The sequence below is a fragment of the Natator depressus genome, chromosome 5 (genome assembly GCF_965152275.1).
Source record: "Natator depressus isolate rNatDep1 chromosome 5, rNatDep2.hap1, whole genome shotgun sequence".
Taxonomy (NCBI): Eukaryota; Metazoa; Chordata; order Testudines; family Cheloniidae; genus Natator; species Natator depressus.
Window position 1 is genome coordinate 79,046,449 of NC_134238.1, and position 14,487 is coordinate 79,060,935.

General features: G+C 41.0%; 1 protein-coding gene across 17 annotated transcripts in view; it reads right to left on the minus strand.

Moving 5' to 3' along the window:
* Positions 1-4,981: 4,981 nt before the first annotated feature.
* Positions 4,982-14,487, minus strand: part of C5H5orf63 (chromosome 5 C5orf63 homolog) — a 59,676-nt gene continuing 50,170 nt past the window's right edge. For 8 of the 17 annotated variants that reach the window (XM_074953063.1, XM_074953054.1, XM_074953061.1 and 5 more), the window contains 3 exons: positions 11,600-11,721; positions 7,765-7,821; positions 4,982-6,723 (listed from right to left, as the gene is read on the minus strand). In XM_074953063.1, the coding sequence (XP_074809164.1) occupies positions 6,544-6,723; positions 7,765-7,821; positions 11,600-11,713 (351 nt within the window). In that variant the 5' untranslated portion in view covers positions 11,714-11,721 and the 3' untranslated portion in view covers positions 4,982-6,543. The remainder of the gene's footprint in view (positions 6,724-7,764; positions 7,822-11,599; positions 11,722-14,487) is intronic. The other 9 variants (XM_074953058.1, XM_074953060.1, XM_074953057.1 and 6 more) reach the window with 2 other exon arrangements.

Genomic DNA, 14,487 nt, shown 5'->3' on the forward strand with positions numbered 1-14,487 from the left:
AACTAATTCTGTTTTCATATGCAGTTCTTTCCATTGTCCCCACAATGAGCCAACATCAGGTTGGCATCAGAAGCTTGCTCAGGTTTCTCTTTAGCAAATCTGTAGTCAGCAGTTAAAACCTTGGACTTGGCAGGTCTGCAAAAGTGCAGTGATGGTGCCTTGCAGCCTGTGATCTTAGAACATAAGAACGGCCATACTGGGTCAGACCAAAGGTCCATCTAGCCCAGTATCCTGTCTACCGACAGTGGCCAATGCCACATGCCCCAGACGGAATGAACAGAACAGGTAATCATCAAGTGATCCATCCCGTCGCCATTCCCAGTTTCTGGCAAACAGATGCTAGGGACACCATCCCTGCCCATCTTGGCTAACAGCCATTGATGGATCTATCCTTCATGAATTTATCTAGTTCTTTTTTGAACTCTGTGATAGTCTTGGCCTTCACTACATCCTCTGGCAAAGAGTTCCACAGCTTGACTGTGTATTGTATAAAAATATGCTTTCTTTTGTTTGTTTTAAACCTGCTGGCTATTAATTTCATTTGGTGACCCCTAGCTCTTGTGTTATGAGGAGTAAATAACACTTTCTCCACACCAGTCATGATTTTATAGACCTCTGTCATATCCCCCCACCTCCCTTAGTCATCTTTTTTCCAAGATGAAAAGTCCCAGTCTTATTAATTTCTCCTCATACGGAAGCCATTCCATACCCCTAATAATTTTTGTCGCCCTTTTCTGAACCCTTTCCAGTTCCAGTATAGCTTTTTTGAGATGGGGTGACCACATCTGCACTCAGTATCCAAGATGTGGGCGTACCATGGATTTATATAGAGGCAATATGATATTTTCTGTCTTATGATCGATCCCTTTCTTAATGATTCCCAACATTCTGTTTGCTTTTTTGACTGTCGCTGCACATTGAGTGCATGATTTCAGAGAACTATCCACAATGACTCCAAGATCTCTTTCTTGAGTAAAAAGAAAAGGAGGACTTGTGGCACCTTAGAGACTAACCAATTTATTTGAGCATGAGCTTTCGTGAGCTACAGCTCATTTCATCGGATGCATTGGATGCATTGGTTAGTCTCTAAGGTGCCACAAGTCCTCCTATTCTTTTTGCGAATACAGACTAACACGGCTGTTACTCTGAAACCTTTCTTGAGTAGTAACAGCTAATTTAGACCCCCATCATTTTATATATGTTTTCCAACGTGCATTACTTTGCATTTATCAACATTGAATTTCACCTGCCATTTTGTTGCCCAGTCATCCAGTTTTGAGAGATCCTTTTACAGCTCTTCGGACTCTGCCTGGGACTTAACTATCTTGAGTAGTTTTGTATCATCTGCAAATTTTGCCACCTCACTGTTTAAATCTTTTTCCAGATCATTTGTGAATATGTTGAATAGGACTGGGCCCAGTAAAGACCTCTGGAGGGCATCACAATTTACCTCTCTCCATTCTGAAAACTGACCATTTATACCTACTGTTTGTTTCCTGTCTCTTAACCAGTTACCAATTCGTGAGAGCACCTTCCCTCTTATCCCATGACTACTTACTTTGCTTAAGAGCCTTTGGTGAGGGACCTTGTCAAAGGCTTTCTGAAAATCTAAATACACTATATCCACTTGGCCACTGTCAGAAGACAGGATATTGTGCTAGATGAACCTTTGGTCTGACCCAGTATGGCCGTTCTTATGTTCTAAGATCACAGGCTGCAACCATCATTGCACTTTTGCAGACCTGTCAAGTGGATTGCCCTTGCCACATGCTTGTTGACCCCTCAAAGAATTCTAGTAGATTGGTGAGGCATGATTTCCCTTTACTGAAACCATGTTGACTCTTCCCCAACAAATTATGTTCATCTATGTGACTGACAATTTTGTTCTTTACTATAGTTTCAACCAGTTTGTCCGGTACTGAAGTCAGGCTTACCAGCCTGTAATTGCCAGGGTCAGCTCTGGATCCCTTTTTAAAAATTGGCGTCACGTTAGCTATCCCCAGTCATTTGGTACAGAAGCTCATTTAAATAATAGGTTACAGACTACAGTTAGTAGTCCTGCAATTTCACATTTGAGTTCCTTCAGAATTGTTGGGTGAATACCATCTGGTCCTGGTGACTTACTACTGTTTAGTTTATCAATTTGTTCCAAAAGCTCCTCTAATAACACCTCAATCTGTTCCTCAGATTTGTCACCTAAAAAGAATGTCAGGTTTGGGAATCTCCCGCACATCCTCCGCTGTGAAGACCAAGGCAAATGATTCATTTAGTTTCTCCACAAAGGCCTTATCATCCTTGATCTTGTAACAACGCTCAGCAACATCAGAGACATAGCTTTTCCCACAGTCTGATATGAGCTGACCGCCATTCGTTGTTGCTCAGTCACCTTGTCCTGCAGTGTTTCCTTTAATTCTGCTATTTCTCCTATGCCAGCCCACATCGTGTAATTTGAAATGTACCTCAGTTTTCATGCCTGTACAGCCAGACAAGGGTAAAGAGGTTTTTTTCTTGGAGGAAAGATGAATAAGATTGAGACTTTTCAGCTTGGAAAAGAGACGACTAAGGGGGATATGATAGAGGTCTATAGAATCATGACTAGTGTGAAGAAAGTAAATAAGTGTTGTTTACTCCTTTTCATAATACAAGAACTAGGGGTCACCAAATGAAATTAACAGGCAGCAGATTTAAAACAAATAAAAGGAAGTATTTCTTCACACAATGCACAGTCAACCTGTGGAACTCTTTGCCAGAAGATGTTGTGAAGGCCAAGACTATCACAGGGTTCAAAAAAGAACTAGATACATTCATGGAGGATAGGTCCATCAATAGCTATTACCCAGTTTGGGCAGGGAGGCAAAACCATGCTCTGAAGTGTCCCTAACCTCTGTTTGCCAGAAGCTGGGAATGAGCGACAGGGGATTAATCACTTGATTACCTGTTCTGTTCATTCCCTCTGATGCACCGGGCACTGGCCACTGTCAGAAGCCAAGATACTAGGTTAGATGGACCATTGGTCTGACCCAGTATGGCCGTTCTTATGTTTGTTTCTCTGGTAAGAGAGTGAGTCTTAGAGTGAGAATAGGGAAGAGTAGTAATGTTTTCTCAGGTAAATGTAGAGTGTTTAGCATTATATCTCATACATAAAATAAAGTCTTTGAAAGGGGAGGTTTTTTCCAAGATAAATGGATGAAAGTACTCTTTTATGTTAGTCATCAGGGAAATCTCTCTCTCTCAAATCCAGGAGGTCTGCGTGCTCAAATCCACATTCCTTGCATCCCCAACATTCCCATTTAAGTCAACAGAAATTTAGTATGGGGAAAGCACAAGGAATGCAGAATCCGCTCTGAACCTGCCTAGGAGGCTGTGTTGGAGAGAGGCAACCTCTTTATTACACTAAATCAGGGATCAGCAACCGTTGGCACGTGTGGCCAGTCAGGGAAAGCCACTGGTGGGCCAGGACAGTTTGTTTACCTGCAGTGTCCGCAGGTTTGGCCGATCACAGCTCCCACTGGCCACAGTTCGCTGTTACAGGCCAATGGGGGCTGCAGGAAGCAGTGGCCAGCACATCCCTTGGCCCACGCCGCTTCCCACTGCCCCCGTTAGCCTTCAATGGCGAGCTGCAGCCGGTGGGAGCTGCGATGGGCCAAACCTGCGGACACTGCAGGTAAACAAACCATCCCAGCCCACCAGTGGATTTCCCTGAAGGGCCGCATGCCAAAGGTTGCCGATCCCTGGGCTAGATGGACCTCCTAAAATAAAATCAATCTGGTTGACCATTGTGAAGCCCCTCCATCTCCTCAGTACAGGTTAGCCCCAAGATAAGAATTTCATTTGTGATCCATGGAAATAATGCTATTATAAATCTTGTTAGCATTCACATTAAAATACGAAGTATTAGAAAAATACCATGTGTAGTTAACAATAAAACTCCCCACCTCCGTGTGAATGAATAAGGCACAGACAAGTCGTCATCTTCTGACCTGATCAGAAAGGTTTACTTTTGGTTCCTGAGATTTCCCACACAGAAGATGTAATAAAAAACAAGGGAAAATACTGCTGTCTCAGGTATAGCTACGACTTGTTGACTATTCCAAGTTCTGCCACTGACTAACCTTGTGATACAGGGCAAATCACATAACTTCTCTATGCCATCTGTAAAATAGGGGTAACAATGCTTTGCCTTTGTGAAATGCTTTGAGATCTACTGGTGAAATGCACTATACAGTTCTATTATTTTAATCACAAAAAATTAGTCAGGAAAAACTCTGGCTCCGTGAAATTTTCCTATATTTTGGAAAGGAACCAATTAGCACTTGCGTGCTGACATAGAGGCAATTCAGACCCATGTTTTAAAGGCTCCTTCTCAATATGCTTCTTTAAGGAGTAGCCTAAACTTTATAGTGTCTCCCTGGCCTTGCACAAATACAAAAAAATTACTTCCCCTCTGAGCACATCCCCTCGGTGGTTGAATATGACTATGGATGGGGCAGACTTGTTTTTCAACATCCAGTGCAGGAAGGGTGCTTTGATGTGGATTTGGTTGGGGGGGGGGGGTGTGTGAGTGAGAGAGAGAGAAAGAGAAGACACAATGCCTTTAATTTGGCCCTGGTGCAATCATTCACACCTGTGCAAAGTTCTGATGTGCTAATATTTTCCATATCCTTTGCACTTGTGTAAGTGGTCGTGCCACGGCAAGATAGCTGAGAATCAAGGCCAAGGAAGTGGCAGAGTGGACCTAAGAATAAAAAGGGGAGGAAGTAGTTTATCAAAGGCCAGGGTGATAGGGTGTTATACAGATGCAACAGCTGGGTATACTCTCAGACTCATGAGGTAACAAGCCCTTCTGTTACCTTCTACGTCAAATGGCTAATCTGAGTTGTTGAGGGAGAGTTTTCCAAAACAAGCCTATGCTATTGGGTTAAGTAGATATTTTTACTGTGGGGTTTTTTTGTTTTTGTTAATTTAATATAGTTTCAATTACATTCCTGCCTCTTTCATTAATGATGCCCACCTTTCTGCAGGACTCAGAGAGGGCACAGGTTTCTGAAGTTCTGTGACTCTGAAAACTAGTGTGAAATTCTGTAGTGAATGCTTGATCTTAATTTGGTAAGACTGTCTGGTGCTTAATGTGCGTGTCCTTGTTTGGAATTTTCTAAGGACTGAGAATGAGGAAGAGACCCACCTTTTGATAGACAAGCTTCCTGTTTAATTTTCTAATTCTGGAAGGTGCTCAGATACAACAGTGCTGAGAAGAACAGAAATGTAGTAATTACATTACTTTTTGTTTGGACAGATTGATTAAATGCACTGAAAAAAAAAATCACACTTTTCCAATACTATTTAGTTAGTACTATAGCCTGTTCAGCCTAAAGGATAACAATTAACTTTCTCAATTCATCCTCCTCCTTAAATATATTTAAGGAGTTCCATCTACCCACATTATTCTTTTCTGCCCTGTGATGCAAAAATGCACTAGTAGAAGCTGCCTCACCCCCTGCGATACAAGTACACTTGCCAGTCACTAAATTAAGATACAGTGAAGTCACAGATGGGACTAAAATTTCAGTTTTCTCTGTTCTGTCACAGAATATAAGGGCCAATCTACACTACCGAAAAGACTGTTAACCCTAAATCCAAGTACTGTTCCCATAATACGATCAGAGAATCGTGTTTTCTGTGCCCCCTGGCAAATTAAGAAAAAGCCCTGGTATGACATGGGTATCCCTAATTGTGGCAGAGAACCACATGCTAGCATGTTTTCTTTTTAATAGTGTAACCTGAGCCTAAGGGAGAAGCTATCTTATCTCATGCCAGCAGATTTACAAGGAAACTCTTAGGGTGTTTTAATTCCAGAGAGTAAAATGAAGGTGGTAGGTAGCACAGAGTGGCATGTTTGCAGTGTTAAATCTTGTTTCAAGGAAAAATTGGGCCCTCTTGGTTCAATTTAACTTTCACTTATACTTTTACTTGAGTACTAAAGAGCTCAAATCTCCCAGTTTAACATAAGCAGACATTTTAGGCTTAAGTGTAACATGTTCATACCGTTTTTTAAAAAAACCAAAAACTCCGTTTTTACAGGTGAATAACAACTAAATCTAGGTCTCTGATTCTATACAAGAGTATAAGTTTGATTTTTTTTTTTAAATCCCGCTCTCCTCTCTACTTCAAAATAAGCATTTGGGGACACACTGTGAAAGTCTTACAGAAGAAGCTTCATACAGACATAACTTAAACATTCCTTTATTGTCAGTGCAGGGTGTATTAATGATCTGAAAGTGCATTTCATTTTATCTGCTGCGGTTGAATAGCACTTATTCTCTCATTGAAAAACAAAACCATCTAGAATAGCAGATGAAGAGTTGCTATTCAGTCAGATGGGCTTCATCATTACTACAAAATGGAATATAAATCAAATAACTAAAATTTTAATGTTAAATATGTACATTACATTCCAAAGAAAATATGGTTTGATAATGTATGCAACAGTTTCAAACCATTTGTTCAAAATCCCTTCAATCCAGTGTCAGAATGGCTGCATTTCCTTCATTGGTTTTCATCATTTTGAAACTCTAGCTTCACAAGCTGGTTCTCAAATTTTTTAACATCTACCCGATGCTTCATTAGGAACTGCCCATTTAAATGAAAGACAGGTATGTCATACTTATATCTGTCATACCACACTGAGTTCTCTGGAAGGGTGATATCCACTTCCTGCAAAATAACCTTTGAAAGAAAAGAACTAAATGTTAAACACTTTATAACATTGGACACTTTTTAATAAAAATAGCTGCTGTCTTTCATCGAATTTCAGATTTACTTTAACAAAATGGGTCAAATTTTCAGCAGGCCTCTATATTTGCCCTGGCATGGAAACACAGATTTTGAAGGCAGAAAATGGAAGTAGTCACAAACTTTGTTTGTGTACTTCCAACAATCATCTGACTGTTTAGCCCTGCATGGGTCCCTGGATTCCTAGTGAGGAACTGTACCACATATGATCTTGGTCATTTTCTTTCTGCAGGTGGGTCGACAGACATTTTCTGTTTTGCTCATGGGTGCAGCATTTCTTTGTGTCTACTGCTGCTTGCACCACTTGCTCTAAATTCAAGCAACTGGGGTTCAAAAACTGGTCAAAGTGCACTACAGGCAGTTGACAGAATATTAGTTGGGGAGGATGGTGGGAAAGTACTTTCAAGTGACACAGGGCAAAGAATATTTGATGGACCTGCCTCACAGCAGTTTTGCTGCAAACTGCATTATAAACTTGAGATATATGTACATTATAGTCCAGTGGTTCTCAAACTTTTGTACTGGTGACCCCTTTCACATAGCAAGCCTCTGAGTGCGACCCCCCCTTATAAATTAAAACACTTCTTTATACATTTAACACCATTATAAATGCTGGATGCAAAGCAGGGCGTGGGGTGGAGGCTGACAGCTCGTGACCCCCCCATATAATAATCTCACAACCCCCTGAGGGGTCCCAGCCCCCAGTTTGAGAACCCCTGTTATAGTAGCAAACGTTTTTTAAATAGATGCAACATTGTATTCATTGGTTTAGTTTGCTAACGCTTACTTGAGCCAGAGTCTGAAAATGCTTTTGAATAATAAGTTTTACGGAAATCAGTGCTAAAACTTTCTTGAAGAGGTTGCCCATGAAAGACTAATGGATGCAAATAAAATCAAGCAATTTTTCTTTTACAAAGAAAGGTCCCTGATTAACTATTCTTTCTCTGTAATATACACAGTACTGTATTGCATTACCCTGTTTTTATATGGCTCAAGCACTTCTTTTGCTTCATCACATAGAGGGCACGGGTTCTAAAGGAAAATATGCAGATCATCTTAAAATAATCAATAAAACATGCAGACTATTCTGTTAACATACTTAGAAACAAGTTACATGCCATCATTATTCCAAATGTTCTCTCCTCATTGCCACATCATTTTCAAAATCTCATTTTAATCAGCACAGCATAGATTGCAAGTTTTAAAAATTCTTTTTTATATAAGTAATAAAAAGAAAATCTCCCTTTTTATCCAGTCAACACCTCTACGATTTTTGACTCTACTTTTAATTTGTGACCACAATAAAAATATTTTTGAAATGGTGCAAGTTCTAAAAGCTGACACGGCTGCATGGTTCTGAAGGCAAGTTATAGGATAATCATAGGGTTGACTTCTACAGTCATGTCCCAAATGTATATCTGGAAAACTTTATTGACTTCCCTGGAGTCACTCCAGATATACATCAGTGTATGTTATTTGGCATATAGTAATTTAACACGAAATATAGTGAGGAAAAACATGATGGTTCTGTCTCTTTGCTGTGAAGTACTGTTCAGAGATGGAAAATGCCTATTGCTTTCCTCCCTCCCCAAAGCTTTATTAGGGTATGTCTACATAGTAAAAGGTGTGCAGAGGCTAGTCTACCAGAGCCAGATTGAATTCAGCTTGTGTGAGTAACAGCAGTGAAGACAATGCAGTATAAATTTCACCACAGGTAATACAAGCGCAGCACGGACCCTACCTAGATACACACTTGGCTCACTTGTCTGCGCTGTGCTCTCTTCACTGCTATTACCCATGCTAGCTGGAGTCAAGCTAGCTTGGGTAGGTAGACTAGGCTGTGAAGACACACCCTTAATGTTTGAAACCCTATGCAAGGTGCTAAAGGACAACAAATTTGGAGTGCAGCTGCTGCTGTCTGTAACTTGTGGAAGAGCTGGTGATGGTGAATCAGTTGACCAAATGTGTTATTGAGAAGGGCTGACAGAATTTTGTTGCATGTAATCTGTTGTAACAGACTAGACTCTTCAAACTAAACTACGGGATGCTCAACTCTTTATGGGTTATTACTAAAATAAAGATGGCTAAGGTAGTGGAGCTGGTAAAATGAGCTGGTAGGGGCAGAAAGGCAGACAGACACACCATTCTCCTTACTAAGGGCTTGTCTAAGCATGCAGGTTGCACCATTAGAATCTGAAGTGGTTTAAGACCTGACTTAGTTAAAACAGTGCAGTTTTAGTGCTTGGATACTCTTCTATCAGTGTGGGTATACATTTACAGGCACAACTTAAACCAGGTTTAAACTGGCAAAGAGTCCTGTGGCACCTTACTAACAGATGTACTGAGCATAAGCTTTCGTGGGTGAATCAGGTTTAAACTGATTGTCCACATGCAAACTTGCACCAGTTTAAATGCAGACTCACACCTTTAAGTTAACTCAGGAAACTGTGTATTTAGACCAGGCTGTTATCAGTTTGAATTCACACTTTCAGTTATTTTGATGCAAGTCTGTGTGGGGACACTTATTTTGGATTAAGAGTTCAATTATTTTGATTGAACTACAGTTAAATAAACCAAGCCTTGTATTGAAATAAGTAAAGGTTTGGATCTAAAACTATCTAGCTATTTCGTTTCCAACCTCTGTGTGTGGACAAGTGCTAAGCAACAAAGCAAGTCATGGCACTTTACTCCTTTAATAAAGCCAGCATTGAGTTCCAATGGGAACTATGCCCAGAAATAATTCTGACTAGCCAAGGGTCTCTGCAAACAGACTTTAAACTGCTTTAATGGGACATTCAGCAGCTTGTATATATGTTCATGTCTTTCTGAAAGTACTCAATTGCCCTGACTGCAAACGGAATTTGAATTTAATACAGAAGAGAGATGCAGATGTGCTGGGCAACAGAAGAGGCTGAAAGGAGAGGTTTTTATTTATGCAATACATTCTCACTTATGCTAAGCCTCACTCATACTTACTCCTGTCCTTACTTTAAAAAAACAAAACAAAACAAAAAAAACCGAAACCACAAGCCTGGGGTGAATGGGGATAAACAGAGATCACAAATTGGTCTATTAAAAGTAGCCTGCAGTTTAGTGAGAGCTTGTTTTGTAAATGCCAGTGATATGACACGTTCTGAGAGACGTGAAAATACTTTACTTTAAGCACGTATTCAACAAAAGAGGCCAATTTAGAAAACTGTTTCAACTTTGCTATCAGAAATTTGGTCACAGAATTTCACATTGCTAATCAGTATGTATGCACAATAATCATGCAAAAGAGCGTTTTCTAATTCTTAATCTCTAAAATTAATGCCAGTACTACCTACATTATTGCCCTTTGGAGTATGAAAAAGCACAGTGCTGGATGAGATGGCAGAGACAAAGATGGGACTTTAAAGTATGTTTCCTCATATAACACACATTCCACTGATAGGAAACAAGTGCTGACTTTTCTTTTTCTAGAAAGTCCGCACCTTTGTAAAATAATCTAACTTTTTTCCAGGTTGGGTAGGAGAAAAAACGAACATTACTCGATGATGGAGCCTCTCCAGTCTCATCTTCTCTCAGCAAATTCACACTTTTTTCATTTTATTTAAAATTCAGAGCAGTTTACACTTACATAGAAACTTTTATCTTAGAGCATTTTGCAATCTGTACACGTGCACCAGTATAAGACTCCTGAGTCCTCTCAGGACCTATATGTAAATCCGTGGTAGAGATCATCCTCGAATCGAGGGATTGCCAGTCAAAATCAATAAATAATATGCTACAAAAACAATGTACAGAAGGTAAAACTTTAGCCAAAGACACCAAATGAAACTCCTCTTCCTATGAAAAGTGAAGTGGGATCATTAATACTTTTGCAAAGAACACAGGATCTCAGTTAAGGTTCTACATTGAAAAGTGACTATACACAAATAGCCCCCATTCCTACTTAACTGATGTGCTTTCTGGGTGCATTCAGAGTCCTATCTGCTCAATCTACAGACAAAAACTACTCATCGCTTTTTACTTCTGTTAACGCTGTAGAGCCACCAAAGCACAGAGGGAATGGGTTGGATTTTATTTCTCCTGGTACATCATCGATAGAACTAATGTTAAACCTTTTCAGGCCCACTGACACAGATTTTGCACAGATGTCATTGAGGGCCTAATTGGCCTTCAACACTTCTGTTAGGATAATAATATATGATAAATAAAGAACTCACCTTACCTTCCAATCCCAGGTCAAGCCACTTATGGTCTGCTCTACACAGTAGCTAGGAGGGTGCTTCCCAGTATGAGCAGGCACTTGTGCTAGCTCTATTTGAGTGAATGTGCTAAAGATAGCAGTGTGGCCGTGACGGCACCGGCAGTAGCTTGGGCTACCAATCCAAATACGTATGTGGGAGTTGGGCACGATTGTACTTGGGTGGCTAGCCCAAGCAGCCTTCCATGCCACCATGGCCCCACTGTAATTTTAGCAAGCTAGCGTGAGCAGAGCCAGCTGGGAAGCGCCCTCCCGCTATTGTGTAGACATAGTCTTAAATAAAAGAACTTTTAACTTGTAAACTGGGTCCACTAGCTAAGGAGTCACTGAGGCACAATAATCCGACAACTCCCTCTTGCCACTTCTATAGAGTCACAGAGTAGAACCAAACTATGAGTCTCACCCAAACGATGCCCACACAGTAAGCTGTATGGAACTAAATCTCTCTACCTCTAAAAGATGAAGGGCTGAGCCTTTCCGTCTGGGATCTGTTTGAACCTACAGTTCCTGGAAGGCTGATATTTAGGCCTTCCTGTCTGGCTTTACAAACTAATTTTTTACCTTGGTGAACAAAGTTAACACTGGTATATTTGTAGTGGCTGCAGACAGTCGTTTCCATAGTGGCCTAGAAGAATATTTTGCTAGCTGCTTTGCTGTACTCTGAAACCAAAGCATCTTTTATCCTGTTAAAACAAAAAACAGAAATTACATGCATGGTACAGTTTAATTTTTCACTAATCTATAGCTCAGAAAATCCAATAATAAGGCAGAAGTGGTGGTTCCATGGGAGTTCTGAAATACAAACTCAAGCAAACCATTTTCACAACACTTCTGTGTTCATAGCCTCCACATATTCATCTTAAAAAAAAAAAATTATGATGCAGCAGCCATATTATCAATTTAATGTAACCCAAGAAACTCTATTTAAAATTTAGATTTCATTTTCTTGCTGCAGTGCCTTTGCTAAATTCTCTTACACAAATGCTGACATAAATACATTACGTTTCAACTAGACATATGCCAGTAAGAATTACACAATACTAACAGAATGCAAACTGCTGTGCTTTGAACTGCTATAATCTTGCTGATTTGCTTGACACAAAATATTCTACTTACTCAAAATTATTCCATCAAACTAGTTCTGTATCTAATCAGAATGTTAAAATAATGCTTCCTGAAGCAAGTTAAAAAAAAACAACAACAAACTACAGACAAGATGATTTAACTTTAAGGGCGAGCAAATTGTCTTGTTCTTTCTGCAAGAGCAAACTAATTGATGAAAGATGTTGATGGGTTTAGGGTGTGTTTGGTTTTGTTTTTTTTAAGTGAAGTTAGTGCAGGTGCAGTATGCCATGCTGGATACTGAAAACTTTCACCCATACAAGAGCATGAATAGCAATACTGCTTTCTCCATAATAGCCTACCAATGAGTCTTAACCTTGGCTTCTAAGGATCACCTGTAGGATTGAGAGACTTCTTTATTCTCCATGTCTATTCATTCTTTGGCCTCTGTGTTACGATTGTCAGCAAAGATGTCAATTCTGATGGTGGTTATTGTGGATATCTATTCATTAGAAACTGCACTAGGACCACCCACCCATTTTACATAGAGTTAAATCCTACTGTTCTTGGACAAAATTTACATTGGCTTTTGCTAACTATAGATAACTTTATATTTCATTTGAATGTATTTGAAAGCTGTGGTAAGTGTGGGGCACAACACAGAGCAAAAGGAATAATCAGCTGTGTATGAAAAGCATATCCCAAGAACCCTATTAAATAGAACTGAGTTGAAGTGTGCCCTAAACTTTGAGCATTAATACTGTAAAGTAGGGTTCAGTCAATGCATTAGATAGGCAAGTTAAGAAAAACACGAAGTCCAGCTTCTTAAAGCTAAAGGAGCAGTTATTTCAAAAGAAGAATAGACTTTACAGAGAGGTAATTTGGCCAACAGACCCTCCCATCACATAAGAACAAAATAATATATTGGAAGAACTGTGAATCTGAACTTTATATTAACTTAGTTAATTTCCTTCCTAAATGAAAAGCCATACCAATAGTGACACATCATCCTGACTGCACTGTCTAGGACTTTTGTCTTTCTTTGGGAGGCAAGGTAAAAACAATTTGCTATGCTCCCAGGACAGTCTTAAGCAGAACATGTGCCACAGATGAGAGTTATATTTGCTAAAAAAGGGAAGTTATGTCTAATGTGCTAAATCACAATTTTGCAAAAGTGGTTAATCTATAATTCGATGGCCTACTTTCAGATGCTGGAAAAGAATTTGGACATGTCACAAACATGCAAAAGAAGGCGTTTGAGATGAAATACATTGTAATTCACAGGCTGTTGTGATTGTGTTCCACTACTTCTTCTGGATGGAATCAGCTGGTTAACTGTGTCTCATATGCTCTATACTGCTAACAGACATTCTCCCGTAATTCAATTGGTAGGGTCTTCTGGAGCAGGAGGATCTGAGTTGTATCCTTGTTTTCACCACGAAGTTCCAGGTGACTGTGATACACAACACAGTGCCATTAGTGTTGGCTAGAAGTCCTTAGGCAGTATGATGGGGTGTTCACCCTACAACCTACACCAGCACAAAAAGGAAGCTGAGAAAGGGCCAATTAGCATGATAGACCACACATGAGGGACTTAGGCTGAAGAAGTAACCCCTGATTGGAGAAAGAAGCTCAGCTGTACAGGTGTGGGCTGGGCTAGTATACAATCAGGAAGCTGGCAACACAAAAGGTTACAGGAAGGAAGTCTACCGCCAGCCTCTGTGTACTAGAGGGAAAAGGAGGGAAACCAGGGAAAGAGTAGGAACCTGACCCTGAGAGAAGGGTAGACCCAGGAAAGAGAAGAATGAAGAGGAAAACAAAGGCACTAGAATCTTTGTAGAAAGGAGGGGAAGGTAAGGCCAAAATTGGAATCCTATGCCCCTTCTTCCCTAACTCCTGCATTCCCTCCTCTGCCCCCAGGTAGTTGGTCCGCTACCTCCAGTGGCGGCACATAGCTCCCTGGGAACCAGCTGTGTAGCTCCTCTTCCTTCTGCCCTTACCACTAGCTGCCAGCCAGCACCTACAGCAGAGGTGGGCAAACTATGGCCCGTGGGCCGCATCTGGCCCGCAGGACCGTCCTGCCTGGCTCCTGGCTGGGGAGGCTAACCCCCAGTCCCTCCCCTGCTGTCTCCCCCCCCCCCCCCCCCGGTTGCTGCTGTGCAGGTAGCATGGCTTGCACCCACCCACCTCCCAGGCTTTCCAATAAGCTAGTCCTGCCGCTCTGAGCCGCATGGGGAGGGGGGGGGGAGGTTTGATAAGGGGCAGGAGGTCCCAAAAGGCAGTCAGGGGGCAGTTAGGAGTCAGGGAGCAGGGGGGTTGGACAGGGGGTGGGGTGGGGGGTCCTGGGAGGGGGGGACAGGGAGCAGGGGGTTTGGGTGGGGTCCTGG